The 20761-nt window shown below is 31.7% G+C and overlaps 1 protein-coding gene across 2 annotated transcripts in view; it reads left to right on the top strand.

The window, feature by feature from the left end:
- TENT2 (terminal nucleotidyltransferase 2) overlaps positions 1-20761 on the top strand; it is a 55277-nt gene that overhangs the window by 20413 nt on the left and 14103 nt on the right. The window contains exons 7-11 of one of the 2 annotated variants that reach the window (XM_045848093.1): positions 1589-1655; positions 3573-3642; positions 10144-10220; positions 10592-10720; positions 14735-14778. In XM_045848093.1, the coding sequence (XP_045704049.1) occupies positions 1589-1655; positions 3573-3642; positions 10144-10220; positions 10592-10720; positions 14735-14778 (387 nt within the window). Of the gene's footprint in view, positions 1-1576; positions 1656-3572; positions 3643-10143; positions 10221-10591; positions 10721-14734; positions 14779-20761 lie in introns of both variants that reach the window. The other variant, XM_045848092.1, reaches the window with a different exon arrangement.

The raw sequence follows: 20761 nt of genomic DNA, 5'->3' as shown, positions 1-20761 counted from the left end.
TTAGGACATTTTATATAAAAGTCATTGAGGAAAACAACTTGTTTTGCTTTAAATAGCTCTTTGGATTCTTTGTTTATAGTATACTGTTCAAGGAAAGCCAGGAAATACTTCTTTTTCTTTTAAGGTATTTGTACAATAAGCATAACAGGAATTTTAGCATTAATTTATTTTTAAGTTGTTAAAGTGAGATGGCTTCACTGTGCATTTAAAGAGCTCTGCCTCTGTTTTGAACTGTCACTGGGTTATATATGTTACCAGGATGCAGCAGAGGGGAAGAACATGTGTCAGTATTACCTTCTTGATATATTTCCTTTATATTTGAATTTTCAGTGATTCTATTTTTAGTCTTCCTTTTTTTTTACCCCCTTGAAAATACTATGGGGTCTAGAGTTCTTATTTTGGGAATACAAAAAGAGACATTTCACCAAAATTTAAAATAAGGCTATTGTGATATGTTTCTCCTGATATTTTGGCTTTGTTCTTTTTATTTTTATTAAATTTTGTTATTTAGTATTGTGTTTATTTGAATTTCCTGTTAACTGGTACCCTTGTGTATCCTTAATACCACAGTAATTGCTGACCTGAAGCAGCCTCTTAAATATGCTAAGGTCTCTTCTGAATTACCAAAAGTTAAATTATTTCAGTATAATTTTAAAAGGTGTTATTATAGTTCAGCTCTTTAAAAATACAAGAAAAATCTATTGAGTGGTAATATATGCTTTTACTATTCCTATTATTTTACTAACAAAATTGGTTTCTAGTTACTGTAAATCAGAAAGATTTATTTCAGGAAAGAAACTTTTTCTAGGCTTTGGGATCCTACAAGGAAAGTTTAAAAAACTCAGAAATAATAAATACAGTAGAGAATACTGGTGTTTTGGTTTTTTTTAAAGATTTTATTTATTTATTTCTAGAGAGAGTAGGGAGGGAGATAGAGAGAGAAACATCAATGTGCGGTTGCTGGGGGTTATGGCCTGCAACCCAGGCATGTACCCTGGCTGGGAATCGAACCTGCGACACTTTGGTTCACAGCCCGTGCTCAGTCCACTGAGCTACGCCAGCCAGGGCAATACTGGTGTTTTAATTAAAACTTTCTGTCATGTAATTATAGTATACTCAGGCACATTTCACTAACCTTTCAGTCTTATTCACATGCCTGAATCACGTTGCCACAACTTATACTGAGATGCCATAGATTTTAACCTTATCCTTAAGCAGTTCATAATGTGGATTGGGAAATAAAACATGTTACAGAAAGTTAAAATTTTGTTTATTTTTTTTTTGAGAACATTGCTTTTTGTACATTTATACTAAAGGAAAACATGATGTATATGGCTCTTTCAATTTTTCAATTAAAATTGTGCTTTAGGTTTAAAATCAGGAATTGGTTTAGAAATGCTGATGTGAAAGACAGTATAAAGATTGACTTTTCCTATAATGTAATTCAGTGTATATTGAAAAGTAACTCCAAAGAAAAGCATACTTTATATGTTTTATCTTTGTTGAGATACATTGAGAAAATGAAACACTAAGGTTAGACAGATAATGAAAAAACACCTTATTTTTAACTTTTCAGTGTTTTTTTCAGGTAAATCAGAAGACTGAAGCACGGCATATACTCACCTTAGTCCATAAACACTTCTGTACTAGACTTTGTAAGTCTGATATGCCTCAAGTTCTTATGTCGTCTGACATAACTATTTATTTAAAATGTCTGTCTCACTTATTTTCTGGTAAGAATTGTTTATTTTCTGATCAGGAGAGGTATTATGTGGATCTTTTTTTCCAAATGAATTCCTTTAAGTTTGATTGGAAAGAGTAACTATTCAACAGTTCTTTATTGAGTTTACTTGCAAGATATCACACTGAATGCAATGGAGAGCTCATGTAAGCTTCAGTTCTTTTTCTCAAAAGGTTATAGACTGTAATGTCACATATCTATTAAAGCCAAAAGAGTGATACAGATAAAGTCTTATTCAGGTGAGGGAGAGAGAATTTCATCTTGTCTTGAAATGAGATGGAATTTAGGACATCAAATTTTAAAAATAGATCCCTGAACTTGAAGCCCAAGTGAATTACTCCAAAAGAAAGCAAAATTATTAACTTAGGCAATTTTATTGTAAGATATTATTTGAATAAACTAACTAAGCAGATTTTAATTCAAATGTTAAGTTATCTCAAATTTATTTTAAACATCCACAGAACATTGTGGACAGTTGAAGTCACACTGTGTGATATTGGAAAGACATTTTTGCATTTATTTAACAGATATTTTTGTTTGTCAGACTTTGAGGTGGAAAATTCAAAATCAAGTAAAAAGTTAGTGCCCTTGAACAGCTTACATCTATTAAAGGAGAGAAGTAGATTATTTATTTTAGTGGAGTGAAGTTTTTAGATCTGTGAAATAAAGGAATAATTCATTCCTTAAGGGGGTTTTTAACAACCAGTATGATAATTATAAAATATTAAATGTGAAAGGGACCTTAGAGATCATCTAATTCAAATGAAAGGTTTTTTTGTTGTTGTTGTTGTTTTCTTTTTAGTATGTGAGGAGACTCATGACCCAGGGGTTCAATAACTTGGAGAAGTGTAGTTTGTTTTTGTTGGTATTAGAACTTGTACTTGGAACTTGAACTTTTTTTTTTTTTTTAAGATTTTGTTTATTTATTTTTAGAGAGGGAAGGGAGGGAGATAGAGAGAGAGAGAGAGAAACAATGTGCGGTTGCTGGGGGTTATGGCCTGCAACCCAAGCATGTACCCTGGCTGGGAATTGAACCTGCGACACTTTGGTTTGCAGCCCGCGCTCAATCCACTGAGCTACGCCAGCCAGGGCTGAACTTGAACTTTTAATTCCTTATTTTTCACTAAACCTCACTGAATTCTTACACATCAATTCTATTTGAAACTTGGTATGGGAGTATTTTATGATTTTGGTGGTAAAGCATAATAACAGAAATTTATAGTTTTTATATCTAGTATTCTTTAGTGAAAACATTAGGAAATTTCTCATTTGGTAAAGTTTGTAGTTTGTTTTTTGTACATTTTTGTATTTTCCCAAATTTCTACACTGAACAATATATTACTTTCGACTCAGAAAAAAAAATATTTTAAAACTGTGATGGAATAAGAAGTGTGTAGATATGTTCTTTCCCTTAGAGGTCGTACTTATTTTGAGGTATCACGATCCATGTATTGTGTTGTAAGCATTTACACATTTAAAATTCTTCATATGATTTTTATGCTGCCAGGATATTTTGCTATGCCCTGAACCAGAATTTAGCTGTCCCACTGCTGCTAGCCTAGATATTTTTCATGCTTACATTGTTCTGAGGAACTTCTTTATAAATGTTTATAGATGTTAGACCACATTTCTGAAAATAACTTTATTATAAAGCCCTTTAAATGGTATTGGAAATTCCATTCTTAAAATTCAATAATGCCCTTTCTTTGCTTTCTTTAGCAAAGACTATATTTTCTTAAATTATTTTAGCTTAGTAAAATTCTATTTTTAAAGACTGTACGTTGGTACAGTATGAGTTTGAGATGTATTCACATTATCTTTTATCCTTCAGCCGGCTACATTGAGAGACCTCAGCTGATTCGAGCAAAAGTGCCAATTGTTAAATTCAGGGATAAAGTCAGGTAAATAATTATTGAGTTCCCTATTTTCTCTGGCTTTAGGTAATTTTTAGATATTCTTTTGATATAGATAATTAAGAAGTGTATGCTGTAACATAATAGCTTATCTTCATTAGTTTTTAGAATTCACTTGATTTGGTCTTTGAAATAATTTTTTAAAATAGTCCAAACAATTTTTCATAACTATGTAATTATTCAGCATGAAATTTTCAGTATTTGAGACTACCCAATTTAGAGTATACATATTTATATTTCAGATTTTTTAAATGATTACTTGTTTTTTAGAAATGTAATGACTGTATTAAGAACATATCTTAATGAAATTTCACGTATCAAAGGGGTTGTTATAAATCTAACTATGTATTCTAACAGCTTGGGTTCTGAATTTATTATAAGTATTGGAATTAGAAGTTTTTAGATTATATCTGAATATGAAGTAAAAATGTTAGATATTGACTCTTTGTTAAAAAAAGCTGTTATTTTCTAAAAAAACAGGTTTCTGATAATTCAGGTTTTTTATTCCAGTTTTATGAAAGTAATACTGAAATATAGGTGTAAGTATATACGTAGCTAATCCTCATTATTCATGGATTCCATATTTGCAAATTCATTACCTGGTGAAATTTATTTTGTAATCCCATTTCCCCCTAAATTAATTCTTTTACCACTCTCATGGTCATTCATAGACATGTCCAAGTTTGGGAAATTTTGAGTCACCCATCGTGTGTGTTCCAGTTGAGGTTAAATAATGTGATGCTCTGCCTTCTTGTTTCAGCTCTCATACTGTTATTTTCACAGTCTAGTACCATTTTTTTTTTTTTACATTTTTGCTTTTGTGGGTAGTTTTGCTGTTTAAAATAGCCACAAGCCTAGTGCTGAGGTACTGTCTTGTGTTTCTGTGTGCAAAGCTGTGGTCTGCTTCATAGGAAAATGAAGCAGACCACATAATGTGTGTTAGATGTGCTTTGTTCAGGCATGAGTTACAGTGCTCTTGGCTGTGAGTTCACTGTTGATGATTCAGTAATGTATTAAGTAAGGTGTCTTTAAACAGAAATGCACATAAACAGTTACATGTTAATCAGTTGATGAAAATGTGACTGAAGACCTGTAGAGAGACATAACTCTATTTCCTGTAGGGGCAATGGTTTAGTAGTCACTAATTCAGCATTTACAGTGACTTTATAGAACATAGCTACTGTTAATCAGAATTGACTGAATATATATATATATTTTAAGTGAAACTCCAGATATATTCCTGGCTTAAACCTTTCCTATCAAAACATCCACTCTATAAATAATTTATTGAACTTTTATAAAGTAAATAAAGTCTAAAGCACAAAGATATAGAGAGATAAAACAAACTAAACATAAATAAACTATTAGCAAATTATAATTGTTTTAAAATATATGGTTATATAAACAGTTGTATTCTTATTCAAGATTATTATACAAACTTTATTTTTAACTATTCTTTATAAACTTCATTTTATATTTTTCTCTACAAACCATTAAAAAAATTCCACTTTTGACAACTAAAAATAACTGATGTTATCATTTTGATGTAAACCTTTCAGTCCCTTTTTTGTGCAAATGAGTGCAAGAGCTTTAAAAATTAATGTTGAGATCATATTTTTTATGTAATCATATATCATAAACACTGTTTATATCATTGAATATTTTCTGACTTCATTTTTAATGGCTTTCAGTATTTCATTGAGTGAATATTGCCATTAACTTACCCATTCCCCTGTTAAAATAAGCATTTTGTGTATAAAATTTTTTCTATGTAAAGAATTACTTTAGTGTTTCCAGAAGTAGAAGTTGAAGCAAGTGCTATGGATATTTTTAAAGCTCTAAATTCATATTTTTTAAAAGTTTTTAAATATGTGTTTTTAGAGAGGGAAGGAAGGGAGAAAGAGAAGGAAAGAAACATTGCTTGAGAGAGAAACATCAGTTGATTGCCTCCTGCACACGCCCCTGACCAGGGACCAAACCCACTGACCTGGAATGGAACCAGTGACTTTTTGTTTTGCGGGACGATGCCCAACCAACTAAGCCATACCAGCCAGGGCAAAAGTTGTTTTTGTGTGTTTGTTTTCTGTTTTGTTTTAAATTTTATTTATTTATTTTTAGAGAGAGGGGAAGGAAGGAAAAATAGAGAGAGAGAATCATCATTGTGTGAGAGAAATGTTGATCAGTTGCCTCCTTCTTGCATATCCCCAACTAGGGACATGGCCCTCAGCCCAGGCACTGCCCTGACCGAAAATCAAACCAGTGACCTTTTGGTTTACAGGCTGGTGCTCCATCCACTGAGCCACATCAGCCAGGGCAGGACAGAAGTATTTTTTATTGCAGACTAGTTTTAACCTAAGTGTTTTGTTCTCTGTTGAGTTACATAGAGGAAATGAAAACCGATTTCACTGTTAGGTTTGCACAAACACAATTACAGAACATACCTCCATTGTTACCATATGTTTCCCAAAGCCAAATATGTATATATTTGAGGTGTTAATACCACTATCCATTTTTATCAACATGCATGGATAATCAAAAAATTCCTGGATTTTTTTCTCTAAAAACAAGAAAATCTGAAATAGTAAATTTCAAAATTTTATGATTAAAAGCTGTGGAAAGTAAATTTAATAAGTTTTTATTTTTAAGTAAAATTTAGTTACACTAGTAAATTTTTATTTTTATGCAGTATTTTCTTAGAAAAACTTTTTTTTAGAGGCTTGGAACTTTTTTTTCAATTACAGTTGACATACATTATTATATCAGTTTCAGGTGTACACTGCAGTGATTTGACATTACAGAACTTTCTAAGTGATCATCCCAATAAATCTTGCACCCATCTGATACCAGTTATTAGAATATTATTGACTGTACTCTCTATGCTGTACTTTACATCCCCATGACTGTTCTGTAACAGGCAATTTGTACTTCTTAATCCCTTTACCTGTTTCACCCATCCCTCCAACTCTTCATTTCATCTGGCAACTCAAAATATTCTCTGTATCTGTGAGTCTGTTTCTGTTCTGCTTATTCATTTTATATTTTGGAATCAGTTGTTGATAAATATGTATTTATTGCCTTTTTGTTGTCCATACTTTTGATTTTTTTTCTTCTTAAAGAAGACCCTTTAACATTTCATATAATACTGATTTGATGATGAACTCCTTTATCTTTTTCTTTTTTGTCCTTGAATGGTCTTCGTTTTATTTTTTTAATTATATTTTTATTGATTACGCTGTTACAGTTCTCCCAATTTTTCCTTTTTTACCTTGCTGCACCCAGTATTGTCCACTCCCTCAGGCAATCTACACATCTTTGTTCATGTCCATGGTCATGTGTATAAATTCTTTGGCTACTCTATTTCCTGTACTGTACTTTTACATCCTCATGGCTATTCTGTAACTACTAATTTGTACTTCCTCATCCCTTCACCTCTTCATCCATTCCCCCACACCCTCCTCCCATCTGGCACCCATAAAAATGCTCTCTGTATCCATGATTCTGTCTCTGTTCTTCTTGTTTGCTTAGTTTGTTTTTTTAGATTCAATTGTGATTGGTGTGTATTTATTGCCGTTTTATTGTTCATAGTTTTGATCTTTTCCTTTACTTCAATAAGTCCCTTTAACATTTCATGTAATAATAGTTTGGTGATGATGAACTCCTTTAGCTTTTTCTTGTTGGGAAGCTCTTTATCTGCCCTTCGATTCTAAAAGATAACCTTCCTGGGTAGAGCAATCTTGGCTGTAGGTTCCTGCTTTTCATAACTTTGAATATTTATTGCTAGTCCCTTCTAGCCTGCAAAGTTTCTTTTGAGAAATCAACTGACAGTCTTATGAGAACTCCCCTCTAGGTAATTAACTTCTTTTCTCTTGTTGCTTTTAAGATTCTCTTTTTATCTTTAAACTTTGACATTTTAATTATGATGTGTCTTGGAGTGGGCCTCTTTGTATTCATCTTATTTGGGATTTTCTGTGCTTCTTGGACTTACATGTCTATTTTCTTCAAGTTAGGGAAGTTTTCTGTCATTTTCTCCTAAATGTTTTTGGTTTCTTGCTGTCTCTCTTCTCCGTCCAGCACACTTATGTTGTGAATGTTGGTGTACTTGAAGTTGTCCTGGAGGCTCCTTACACCGTCCTCTTTTTTTGGATTCTTTTTTTTCTGCTGCTGTTCTGATTGGGTGTTTTTTGCTTCCTTACTTTCTCGATGTCTGATTTGATTTTCTACTTTATCTACTTCACCTTTGATACTCTATAATGTATTCTTCATTTCAGTTAATACAGTCTTTTGTGGCTGTTTTTTTTTTATGTTTTCTAGTTCTGCTTTTATGTTTCCTATCTCTTTTTTGAAGTTCATGCTAAGTTCATTTACTCTTCCCCTAAATTCATTGAGTATCCTTATAACCAGTGTTATGACTTTGCTGCATCTAGTAGATTGCTTGTCTCCATTTTGTTTAGTATTTTCTTGGAGTTTTGTTCTCTTCTTTCATTTGGGGCATATTTATTTGTCTCCTCATTTTGGCAGCCTCCTTGTTTTTGTTTTTATGTATTAGATATTCTGCTATATATCCCAGGCTTTGTAGAATGGCCTTATGTAGTATGTATTCTGTAGGATGCAAAGACAGGCAGCAACCACTGACCTCTTATCATCATGGATGGTTAGCTGTGCAGGGGCCAACTCCACAGAGCTGGTCTGTCTTCATTGGGTCTCTGGTGCCGACTGAGTCTGCTCTTTGAGTGTATTGATTATGGAGGTGGTCAAGTGGTGGTTCTTTAATGTAGTTGGAAGCTGTCCACTGGGTACACTGGCTGTGGGACCTCTTGGGAGGTGTAGGTCAAGGTTTTTTCCTGGCTGCATTCAGCCTGGGTCACACAGCATGAGTACAAAGCAATCTGCAGATGACTGCTTTATTTGTGCTGGGTTTAGAGGTGCCCAGGGAAGGCCAGGCTGTGAACCATGGCTGGCTGATGACAGTGGCAGGCCTGAGGCCACTTAATGAGAGGTACAGGGCATGCTGAGGCCTCATGCTGCCTGTGAGAGATTTTAGGAAAACCTGAAGATGAGCCATGGCAGGCCATATATATGCAAAAACCACTGGAAATAGCTTGGGTGGATCTGAAAGCTGGGTGGGGAGGTATCTCAGGGAATCATCAGGTTGAGCCACGTTGACAGAGTCTAGGATACAACATCTGCCTGCCAGCTCTGTGGGGGGAGGGCTCAGACAAGGAACAATGTAGCATCAGCATCTGCCAGCACTTCTGTCTGGGAGAGAGCTTCCCCTCCAGCTGTTTTCCTGATGCCAGACACTTTCCTCCTCTATGTCTCTGGTACCTTCAAAGCTGCTGCCCCAACTCTGGAACTCAGAGGGATTAAGTCCAGGTAAATCTGAGTGAGGGTCCTTTAAGAGGAACTGTCTGGGACTCTAGCAATCTTCTGTCTCCCTTAGTTTCAGTTCCCACTGTTTTTCAGCCAGAAGTTACAGGGACTTGTCTTCCTGGCACTGAAACCCTGGGCCAGCTGGCCTGGTGTGGGACTGGAACCCCTCTCTGCTCAGTGTGGACCTCTGCAACCAAGATCTCCTGATTTTTATCAGCCACACAGGGTTGTGGGACCAGCGTAGTCAACATCTGCCCTTCCTTCAACTGTGGGTGTGGCTTCTTCTTTAATTCCACAGCCGTGGGACTTTCTTTAAGCCAGATTTCAAGTGTTTCTGAATGATGGTTGTTCTGTAGTTTAGTTGTAATTTTGAATGTGGTTGTGGGAGGAGGTGAGCAATGCATTTATCTGCTCTGCCATCTTGACTGGAAGCCTCATAGCAAAGCTCTTATACGCTGAGTAATCTTTTTTTTTATTTTGAGTTTAGCCATTTGTCATAGATCTATTGTTATTGCCCCTTTTCCTAATTTGTTAACTGCATATCTTTTCTTTTAAAGAAGTGTCTCTCTTTTGTGTGTTTGACTGTTATAATTTTTCCCAGATATCAGTAGCTAAATTTGGCATGATATTATAATTTATGAATTTTTTGGAGGGAATATAATGTATAGACAGCGCTTTCACTTTTTTTGTCTGTGCTGTTTGGCTTTTTATTCCTGTTTTGTGTTTGTTTTTTTTCAAGCAGATGTTATAATTCCAAATTAGTTGAGAATATATAACTTAATGGAATAACTTACCTAGAAATGTTTGGTCACATAATTTTGTTTATCTGGAAAGGACTGCAAAACTTTTACATTACTTTTGTTAAGGATAATTGAAGCCTTGCCAGCATATTACAGATCTTTCAATAGTAATCCTATTTTGTAGTTTTAAAATGCACTAGATTCTATTAAAATGATATACTGAGTGTGTATTCACTCTTAATTTCTTCAGTGTTTTAGGTCTTTGGCCTTTGGGGCCATGCTATATTTACATCATTGGATGGATGGATATTAATTTATTTATGAGGAAGGTAGTTTAATTTCTACTGGCTAAAGTTTTTTTCTATTTCTTTTTTAATAGTTGTGTCGACTTCGACTTGAATGTAAACAATATTGTTGGAATAAGAAACACATTTCTTCTCAGAACTTATGCATACCGTAAGTTTTATTTCCAAATAATTATCAGCTTTTCTGTTTATTCATCATTCTTTCTTCCTTTTTAAAGATATTTGTATTCAATGCTGACATCTCTTTGATTGTTTATGTATAATATCTTATTTTTTATATGTAAAATGTGTTGCTTCACTAAAATATATACTACCAGAGTTATAGGTCAATAAAATGAATTTTAATGGTTAGCAATTTTTAAAAAGGTAGCTAAGATGTGCTTTAGAAATAAGACATTTATGGTAAACACTGTTTAATATATAGGCGGTGCTTTTTATTGGCATGTAGTTGATAAATAATGTAAACTTTCAAAGAAGCTACACTGTCTTCTTACCATTTTTAAGTTTTAATTTTACTTTCAGTTGAAAATCGAGTTCGTCCGTTAGTACTGGTGATTAAGAAGTGGGCAAGTCACCATGAGATAAATGATGCCAGTCGTGGTACTTTAAGCAGCTATAGTCTTGTATTGATGGTTTTGCACTATTTACAAAGTAAGTATTATGATTTTCCCCAATTTTTAAAATGGAAATGCAGTTAAACTTTATTATGTTGTCTTCCCTATTGACCCTAACTTCAAATAGCATTGTTCTAAAAATTTCATTTTAAGGCCCATTAGACCTTATTTTCTACTTTGTAGCTTTAACAAATGTTTTAGAAATGTTATTTCCTGGAAAGCATTTAAAAGAAGTTCCACTGTGTTTTTATTTTTTGACAGTTTTCTATATTCACTTTTATATTACAAGAACTTACACCACTGTATTGTGGAACCATTTTCTTGAGGCAGATGAACGTACAGAAGACCTATAAAAATAAGCTCACGTACTATTCATCATGTTTTTATTTTTTACTTGGAACAGGATTTAACCAAATGATTTTCTTATTGGTCAAAGAAGCTTTTATTTTCTTTGAGCCGACATGGAGAAAGGGTGAAAATCTTGATGTTAATGTAATAGGAGACCATTTACCAGGATGTCTAGGATCTGAGCTGTTCTGGATTAATGATGTTGCCACATTTTAGAAAGTGAAGTTGTAATATATTCATATCCTTTGACTCATGGTTCCATTTAGAAGAATTTATCATAAGGTAGTAATCAGGGATGCTTAATTGGATGTTTACGAGGCTGTTTTTTATGGTGTTTGTTGAGATAGTAAAAGATTAGAAATAATCCTAAATTTTTAGGAATGAGGGATGATTAAAATAATTAGAGGATACCACAATGTGAAATTTACACAGCCACTAAAAATCATGTTTTTCAGGTGTTTAATGATATATAAAAATATTCAAGCTATTTGAGTTTGTGTATATATTCATATGTGTGACAAATAATGTACCAGAAATTTATTGGGTTATTTATGGACAGTAGGTTTGTTTTTATTTGAATGATGAAATCAGATGATTACTTTTGAGTTGTTAAGAGACACTTAACATAGGTAAATGAGTCAGAGTTTTATGAATCCGTCATCAGAAAATTTAATCTTTTTGTGGTCACAAAATTTCAAGCTAAGTATAAGATATATTTTTTTATTGATGACCAGTTTTAGATATGTATTAGATGTTTGATTGGCTCTTCTAAAAGAATTTGAAGCATATGATATTGGCTGTTTTAGATACTACTCTATATATATATCACTAATCATTTTTTGTTCAGTTTTGCAGTTCAGTCTGAAAAATGGATTGTTTTTGATGCTTTTTTAGTGAACTCTGTCCAGTTCACATTTATTAAAAATTGAACAGATTAGAAATATTTCTTATAAAATATAAAGAATAAAATGATCAACTTTATGTACCACCACCTACTATCTATTCATAATTTTTTAGTTTTAATTGTGATTTAAAAATTAAATTTGACTAAAACATTAAACATACATGAGCATCCATATGTACCCTATTTCTCCATTCTTAATTCATTACACTAGAAATTTTAGTATGATTGCCTTTCTTTAGAAAAATGTACTTTAATCTCAGATACCCCAAGGTCTGGTTTTCACAAGAAATAGGGGAAAGGACCATCAAGGAACATGTATAAAGGACACATGGGCAAAGCCAAAGTGGGTAGGTTTGAGGGTGGGAGACAGGGATGGGTGGGGTGGGGGTGCATGGTAGGGCAAAAATAGAGACAAATGTACTCAAACAATAAAAAAAGAAAAATTCAAACATTAGTATTTTACTGGTTTAATGAAATTTGTTAGCATTTGGTTTAGGTTTTTGTTAAACACATTTTATTTTTTGATAGAGTGGTCCCATTTACTGAGTCGGTTTGTAATTATTGGCACTATCATCAACCATTTCTACATTCTAGGTCTTTGTTAAAGGATATCACCAACTCTGTACTCTGGCAAATTTAAGCCACTCCCCCCTAGGAGAAAATAGAGAGATTGAAATAAGTAGTTCCTTTTTTGTCATATAGGAGTCTACAGGGTGTGTCGAACAGACTCAGGTTTACCATAATGAACTGCTGTTTCCGATTTTGGCCAAGTTATTCTCTCTCTCTGACCCTAATATTCTCATTGAAAATAGGAATAGTGGGATTAAATGACCTTTAAGTTTTGTTTAACTTCATAAATACTTTAATATTTTTTCTGCCATGAAAAGTAAGGAAACAGGTCATCTGTATGTAGAAAGGTTAAAAAGATTAAAATATTTCCTAGAGTGAATTGCAGTAGTCAGTAGTAGACTACTTATACATAGGAGTAAAGTAAACACTTGAAAAACTACTGACTGCTTTAAGGTTGCTATCAGGATAGTGTTAGTAAGCAGCTGCCACAGTACACTCATTGCTTCTGTAATGACTAGTGTTTTTAAATCGTTAACATTTGTCAGGTAGGGATTTACTGAATGATATACCTGTCCCCAAAGCTTCCAGATTGCTTAGTTCTAAAGGCTCTTTGTCTATTAAAAGACGTTAAACCTGTGGTTAGTATTTGTATTACTTTCCTAGAATTCTGATTATAATTCTAGAATCTAGAATGAGACAGACTTTCAAAAAAATTCTCTGTAACCTTTTCTTCATTCTCTTTTAAATTATATTAATTTATTAGGAGTATTCAGTAAGAAAGGAACTCACGATTTTAAGTAAACTAATTTCTAATAAAATTTTCCAATTTAATTTCTATATTATAACAATTATTAGAAAGCCATTAAAATGATATACAAATATAGAGACTTTTAGAATTAAAGTGAGTAGGGCTTGAGTTTATTTTTAGGGTTTTCTAGAATTTTGATCATTTGAATGCCTCTTGGGGAAACAAATGTGTCATTATTGTCTAAGAGTTATTCTGGTAAGTAATGAGTGAATTTTTTCCTCTAATATTCTCATTCATACACTGTGAAAATTCCCTACTATCATGGTATTTTATTCTGATTTGCAACTTGGGAATGAAGGATGATATAGAAGAGAAATTTAAATAGTATATGGTAGAAGTTCATACATTTATAATCATAATTGGAGATCATGTAAGTTTGTCATAATAATTATATGTATGTTTATGTATTCCAGAAGTCATTTTAAAATGTTTTTGCTAACTAGCCAGTTAAAAGTAAATTAAAGATTATTATTGAGTTTATTTAATTATATACAATGTTTTTCTAATTCTTAAATTATTATAGTTTATTATATGGTACTACATTGGTCTTTAGTCTTAAATCTTGAAAATGCATTGTTTATATCTGAACATAACTATGATATTATATATTAGTTATTTATTATATTGTGGGTGTTGGGTACTTGGCCTTTAATGTCATTTTCTGTATAATGGTGTGAAGTTACTGTTAATGCATTTACTGAGGTTGGATTTGGGTAAAGCTATTGAAGGAGGAAGAATGACAATTAAAAATAGAGTAACATATGAAGATAATTATTCCTTTGTATGAAATTTTATTTTATAGAAGATTGGTTCAAATCTCGTGATTTAGATTTCTAAAATTTGCTGAGGCCTTCTTTTTAAAAATAAACAATTAAGTTAAAGATTTTTTTCTTTCAGGTTTTTTTTTTCCATCAGTAGGTCAGTTTCCAGAAACTACCTTAATTTTAGCATTGTTGTTTGTTAGAAAAAAATTAAATAATAAAGACACAATTGTGATGGAACCATTGTGGGCTCTATCTTTGGACCGACCTTAAAAAAATTTTTTTTGGTAGTTACATTCATCTTAACAATGTTCATTCAATATCTGTAGAACAATCCTTGTCTTGTTATTTTGTGTGTGTGTCTGATGTTGGACCAAATGATGTGTGTCTACTTATTGACGGCCTATTATTTTAAAACCATGTAAGGAACATTGGTTTACATAAAATACATAGATTATTAACAAACCTTAAGTTGTCATCTTAGATGTATTCTGAATTAAAATTTTTAGTGATCAGAATTAACCTCACAAAATATATGGAAACTGTTGACTTTTAGGAGAAACCCTTGTAGTTTCATACTTGAGGGTCTTAGCTGACAAATTATTGCTTTGCAAAATGAATTACATGAATCATGGAAGCTTTAAACTTTTTTTTTTATAGCCCTACCTGAACCCATCCTTCCATCCATCCAAAAAATTTACCCAGTAAGTGTTTCTTATAAATTATTATAACATATTATGACAAGTATATGTGAGACTATTTATTATATGTAGTATTAATGTGAATATGAAAGTAGTAATAGTTATACAACTTTCTAAGTAGATGTATTGGCGAGTAGGACATTAAAATGTTTCCTATACTTTATCAGAAGACTCTGGTATTTTCTTTGGTTATTGGCAGACAATCTGGTCATTTTTGTTAATGGTGGAATTTTTTGCATGATACTTATGATTATCACCAAAGAGAATGAAATTAGTCCCATTTGGACTCATTTCAGTTTTCTTCATGCTATTTTAAAATACAGTTTTATAGCATTCCTTTAGTTAATGCAGAAGTTTTTCAGTCCAGTGTATGTATGATTTGAAAGCAGGAGAAAAAATTAAGACATTGAAACATTGGATAATTATGGTATCTTTTATTTGATTTTATTAAGTAATACAACAAAAGAGGTAATATTAGTACTCTTTCCTTATGTGCATAATACTAAGAATCCTGCTGAAGCTATTTGGAAATACTCAAGAAATGAAGTGTACCTACTAGTAAAAGTTTAGTATGGACTCAGTTTGAGTTTAGAAAAATATAGGTAATGTACATATTCACAATACATATGAATACTTTTGTTTCTTCTTTAGTTTTTTGTGTTCTTTCCAGAATTCTGTTTTCTTCTTTTATAGTCCTATCGTTTTTGTTTTCCTCCATAGTCATCCTTGTTCCTGGTTTTAATTTGGAAATAATACTTAAGCTACTTATTTTGAATGTTTTACCAACCATCTTAAAACCACATAATTTTTGCCTGTAGTTTCATAAACTTACTAAATGGTCATATGACAAAGAAAAACATAGTATCTAGCTTGAGTGATCAGTATCAAGAACTTACTTATTTTGTATGTATCACAAAATACAATAAATATACTTGACATAGAACTTAAATATAATTTAATCTTTGATAATTTAGAAGAACTGATGTTCTTGTTTTTTGAATATCATTTATTGTAATACATACATGGAAAATGCCAGATAATTAAGGGTTTACTGTAATAGAGTTTTGCTGTAGTGAGGACCTCCCAATTTGTGGTGGGTCATTTAGTAGAAGACACCATTTATAATAATAACCTTTTGGGATTTGGATATCTAATATTTCTCCTTTTAAAGCTAATTTCTGCTTTTATGAGGAATCATTATAATGATTTTCCAGTATTACTAGGGAACCAATATTTATGCTTTCAAACATGAAAAATGGAAGCATTAGAAAGTATAGAAAAAGTAAGTTGAATTTTTGAGTCTTATTCTTGAATGGTTTTCTCCCTCGGTAAAGTATTGATTCTTTAGCTGATGCTGAAAGGTCAAAGATAATGACTGGGTGTTTACTATTTTATTTTATTGTCCCAACTTGATTTTTCCTTTAAGTCCTAGATTCAGTATAGAAAGAGCTGCATGTATTTTTCAGCATACAAAGGGTCTAATAAACTTATTTTTTAATGAATCTATTATTATATGTTGAATAAAATACTTCTGTAGAAATCTCACTTAAAGCCATGTGCTATGTGAAACACTTTTAGTAATACAAAATACAGATGAATTCTCAGTTTAACGCACTATAATCAGGAACAGAGATACTGCTTTCTAAAATACCCAGGCTCTTACTACTATATTCTAGTTTGAAGAGCCTTATTTTTACTTGTGTTTTTTTTCCTAATTATTTGGTTTCTCCCCATGAGTCCTGACTTCTCTTAGCATACATTGCCTCTTACCCCACATTTTCCAACACTGTCTTGGTAATCTTATTTCTTACCTGAAACAGACTTTAAAACTAGCCCAGCCCCAAGGCCTTAAAATACGCTAATAGCAAGACCTGCTAGATTTAAGGGTGTCTTAATTTACTTTCATTTGTGGTTACATTGCCATAAATACTTAAAGCACAGTATCTTTAATATACAATTGATGCTTACCTGGACAAAGAATTACTACCCCCTCTTAACAAGATTTTTTGTTTTGTCTGATACCTGTCAGTGGAGTGCTTTTCTCAGTGGTCCCTCTGATGGAACAAGGCAATGGGCTTGTTTCTTACTACTAATAACTGTTATTTAGTATCTATTTTTTTGTGGGCACACTGTAAATGTTATATACAGTATCTTTAATTCTAAGCACATAAGCTTGTAAGGTAGGATCCTTGTTTCACAGATGAAACTTAAAAAGGTTACATGATTGATCCAAACTATTTAGTCACAAATTACAGATTCAGGAACTAGTATTTTTTCCATTATACTGTATTGTCTGAGGAAAGGCAAAATGATAGTAGCATTACTAAAATATTTTTTTATCTAATTTCTATTGCTCATTACATTTTATTTGTGTGTATCTGATTATTCCTATGTAGAAAAGCAGATATGACAGAATTTCAGCTTGTGTAAATGTTTGAGAATGACTTAAAACTTTAACAAGAAAAACTTTGTTACTTTACAAGAGAAAAAGATCCTTTTATATTTTGAACTCTAAGATAGATAACATAAATTTTTTAAAAAATGATAAAATTTTGGAATAGAATAAAATTTGTTAAATATATTATGCCCTTTTTAGTACTTGTATATATTTTCTCAAAATTAATAATAAAATATTTATTTTAAAAATTAGTATAGTATTTCAATTTAATTATAATACTAAATTATGAAAGAAAAGATAAATATGTACCTTTATCTGCAAAAGCTATATAGTATAACATTATTGATCATTACTACTTAATTCTTAAAACAACATAAATGATAGAAGAGTTAAGGCAATGAAATTGAGTTAGTTGCCTTACTGTGGAGTTAAGGCAGTGAAGTTGAGATAGTTTAAATACATAAACTCAGATTAAGTTTAGGAAGAGGTCATTTGAATACAAGCGTATTATTATGAGTATTTACCTAGATTTATTCTGGGTAGATTTATCAAGACAACTTATTTTTGTTTCTTTTCCTAATAGTATCTTCATATTTCAGGAAGGTGTTTATGTTAACAGACTAGAGATGTAAGAAAATAACCCTTCTTTTATAGTTGTAAAATAAAGAATTTTGAGAATGTGGAGTTCCTCTGTGCAGTTATATATTGAAAATGCATTAAATTTTACATGCATACATTTATACACATACATATAGCAACTTTTTTCAGTTTTTAAAAAATTATTTCATTTATTATTATTTAATACTCACCTGAAGATATGTTTATTAGTTTTAGAGAGAGAGGAGGGGAGAGGAGAGAGGGAGAAACACATTGATGTGAGAAATATCATTTGGTTGCCTCTCATACAAGCCCCTACTGGGAATTGAACCCACAATCTTTTGGCGTATGGGACAACAGTCCACCCAACTGAGCCACCTAGCCAGGGCAACTTATTTCAGTTTTGAAATGAGTGTAAATAGGGGAAATAATTACTTATATAAAATAAGCTTAAACTGAATTCCTTTGAAAAGACAAAAAATTTGGTGAAGGTTTATTTTTAAAAATGACAATAAAATCATTGTTTTAAAGTTGACATTACTTAAATTTTAGAAGTCATAAGGAAGCTAATTTTGAAATAATACATTAAAAATTTCAGCACATAAACATACTGTATTATTGTATAAATGTATAGTTATAATAACACCCATCATATACCAAATAATGAATATTTAGGTAATAACTGTTGCTGCTATGCTTTACATACATTATATCATTTAATCCTATAACAACCCTATGAGTACTACTATTTTCTTTATATTATAGATGAAGAAGCTGAACATTTGCAAAGCTAGGTAATTTCATATGACTAATAGAAGAGCAAAGTTTCAAACCTAGGTCCTCTGACTTCAAAGTTTACACTCTTTAACCACCTTATTATAGCACTTACACTTTATGTGAAATTCTTACATTGATTTCCAAACTAAAAATTTCACTAAAATCTGATATAATTTAAAGGAAATTTAGTGAGCAGTCTTCAGCACACATCACCAGATTGGTGGCAATCTGCATACAATGAAGAAAGCTTGGTAGAACTTCAGTATATTATTTTGTTCTTTATTCAGGTAGAACTCTAAGTATTCCATATCAGTTATCTTTTAATTTGTGACCTTCCTCAACATTTCTTTCTAGTATCTAATGTTTCAAATTGTTAGAAAATAATGCAATTTAAATTCTTTGCCTGGAGATAGAAAACAGTCATCTTTCATTTAAACCATACATTGTTTTAAGAAGCAGCTAACAAGTAAAAGTTTAGCCAGTCTAATTTATTTCATAAAGTGCTTAATTATCCAGATTTCAAACTTGGAAGGTGAAGATATGGCACAACCTCAGAAAAATGGTGGAATATGGCAAAAGATATTTTTGCCATTTTTGGTAGGCAGTTGTATTGACAAAACAGTGAAACTTTTCATATGTTTTTCAAGGGATTGTCTTTAAAATTTTTTCTTACCTTTGCATTGGTTGAAGAGAAATGGAAAATACCTTAGAAATATCAGCATTTAAATATCAGTTGGAATTGAGTCAATATGCATTTGGTTATTAAAAGCCCAAAGTAATATATAACCTTAAAAAGTAATAAGTGTCTTTCCAATTAAAAAAGAACAAAAGAATAAAAAACAAAAAGTGTCGTTACATTAAAAAAATGAAACAGTGGTAAATATCAGTAATCTAAAAAAAAGGCTTTTAAAAATAGATATTACATTGTATCAGTTAGATTGTTTTTCCATGATATTAGGTTGTAATTTTAAGGCTACTCCCCGCCCCTTTGGCTCTTTATGTGCTTCCAAATATGTTAGCTTAAGTTCTACCCACCCCCCATCCTTTCCAAAGTAGCATATACTGTTCTTAAATACATAAGTGCTATGCAAGAGATCCCTTTTGGAAAAAAATCTTTGATGAAATTTTTCTTAAAGCAGAAAATCTTTCTGTAATGTGAACCAAAGTTAAATGAATTTTTAAAGGTTAAGTGGAATTCCGATTTACTTGTAGCAGCTTTTGGTATTTATTTATTTATTTGCTTATTTATTTGCTTATTTATTTGTTTGTTTATTTATATTCCTCCTTCAGTTCTACCTCAGTATGTAAACATGGCCCTCTCTGTATGTGACTGTGAAAAAGAACAGTGACGCTAAGAGGATGCTGGCCAAATTGGTCCAGGGTCATTCTAGTAGAATAGGTTTCATCTTCAGTTTTAATGTCACAATTGCTGATTTTTTCCTTTAAATTATTGAACAAAATAAAAATTTTAAAGGTGGTTCAAACAGTTTTAAGCTTCAGGTAAGAAGAAAACTTCTGTTTCAACATCAGTTCATAAATTGTATGCTTACTATGCTAGGTGCTAGAAATAAAACTAGTAAGAAGCTTTCAGAGCAAAAGCTATTAAATAGTGACCCACTTTTCTTTTCCCATGTCATTTGAACTTGTTCTATCTTTTTCTTTAATTTGCCATAAAATAGTATTTAAATTTTAGAATTTTAAATAATCTTGTAAGTCCAATTTTAAACGTAACAAGTAAGAGACAAAAGGTAGTAGAGGCAGTATACCTGCTCTACCTTCTGCTTTTACTCTTTTTTATAAATTGAAGCCTCTTTCCTACTCTTCCTAGTCTAAGAAACAATTAAGATATTTGTTTGTAACATTAAGTCTGTTAGAAGTGGAAGGAGAAATTTCAAGTTTAGGAGTGCCAGCTTTAAGAATTATAGTTGGAGTAGAATTTTTCTTCTGAGGGAAATCACTCCCTGGTAGTTAAAAATTATTGATAGCATTATAGATAATGGAGCAGAGTTTTTTGTTTTTGTTTTTTTCTTACTCCTTTGTTTTTTACTGATGATTTTTGAGTAGGTGCTATACCCTATTTCTCTGTATTAAAACATAGTCACAATATTCAGACATTACTAATTGAACTGATGTAAGTAAACCCAAGATTGATTTGTTCGAGTTGGGAACCATAAGTGTAGTTGTCATTCTGTTGCCTTAACCAATTGCTTTAAA

This window comes from Phyllostomus hastatus, unplaced genomic scaffold, assembly GCF_019186645.2.
Source record: "Phyllostomus hastatus isolate PE091 unplaced genomic scaffold, TTU_PhHast_1.1 phas_contig_58, whole genome shotgun sequence".
Lineage (NCBI taxonomy): Eukaryota > Metazoa > Chordata > Mammalia > Chiroptera > Phyllostomidae > Phyllostomus > Phyllostomus hastatus.
Note: the sequence above shows the minus strand (reverse complement) of the source record. Positions and strands in the feature narration are given on the sequence as shown.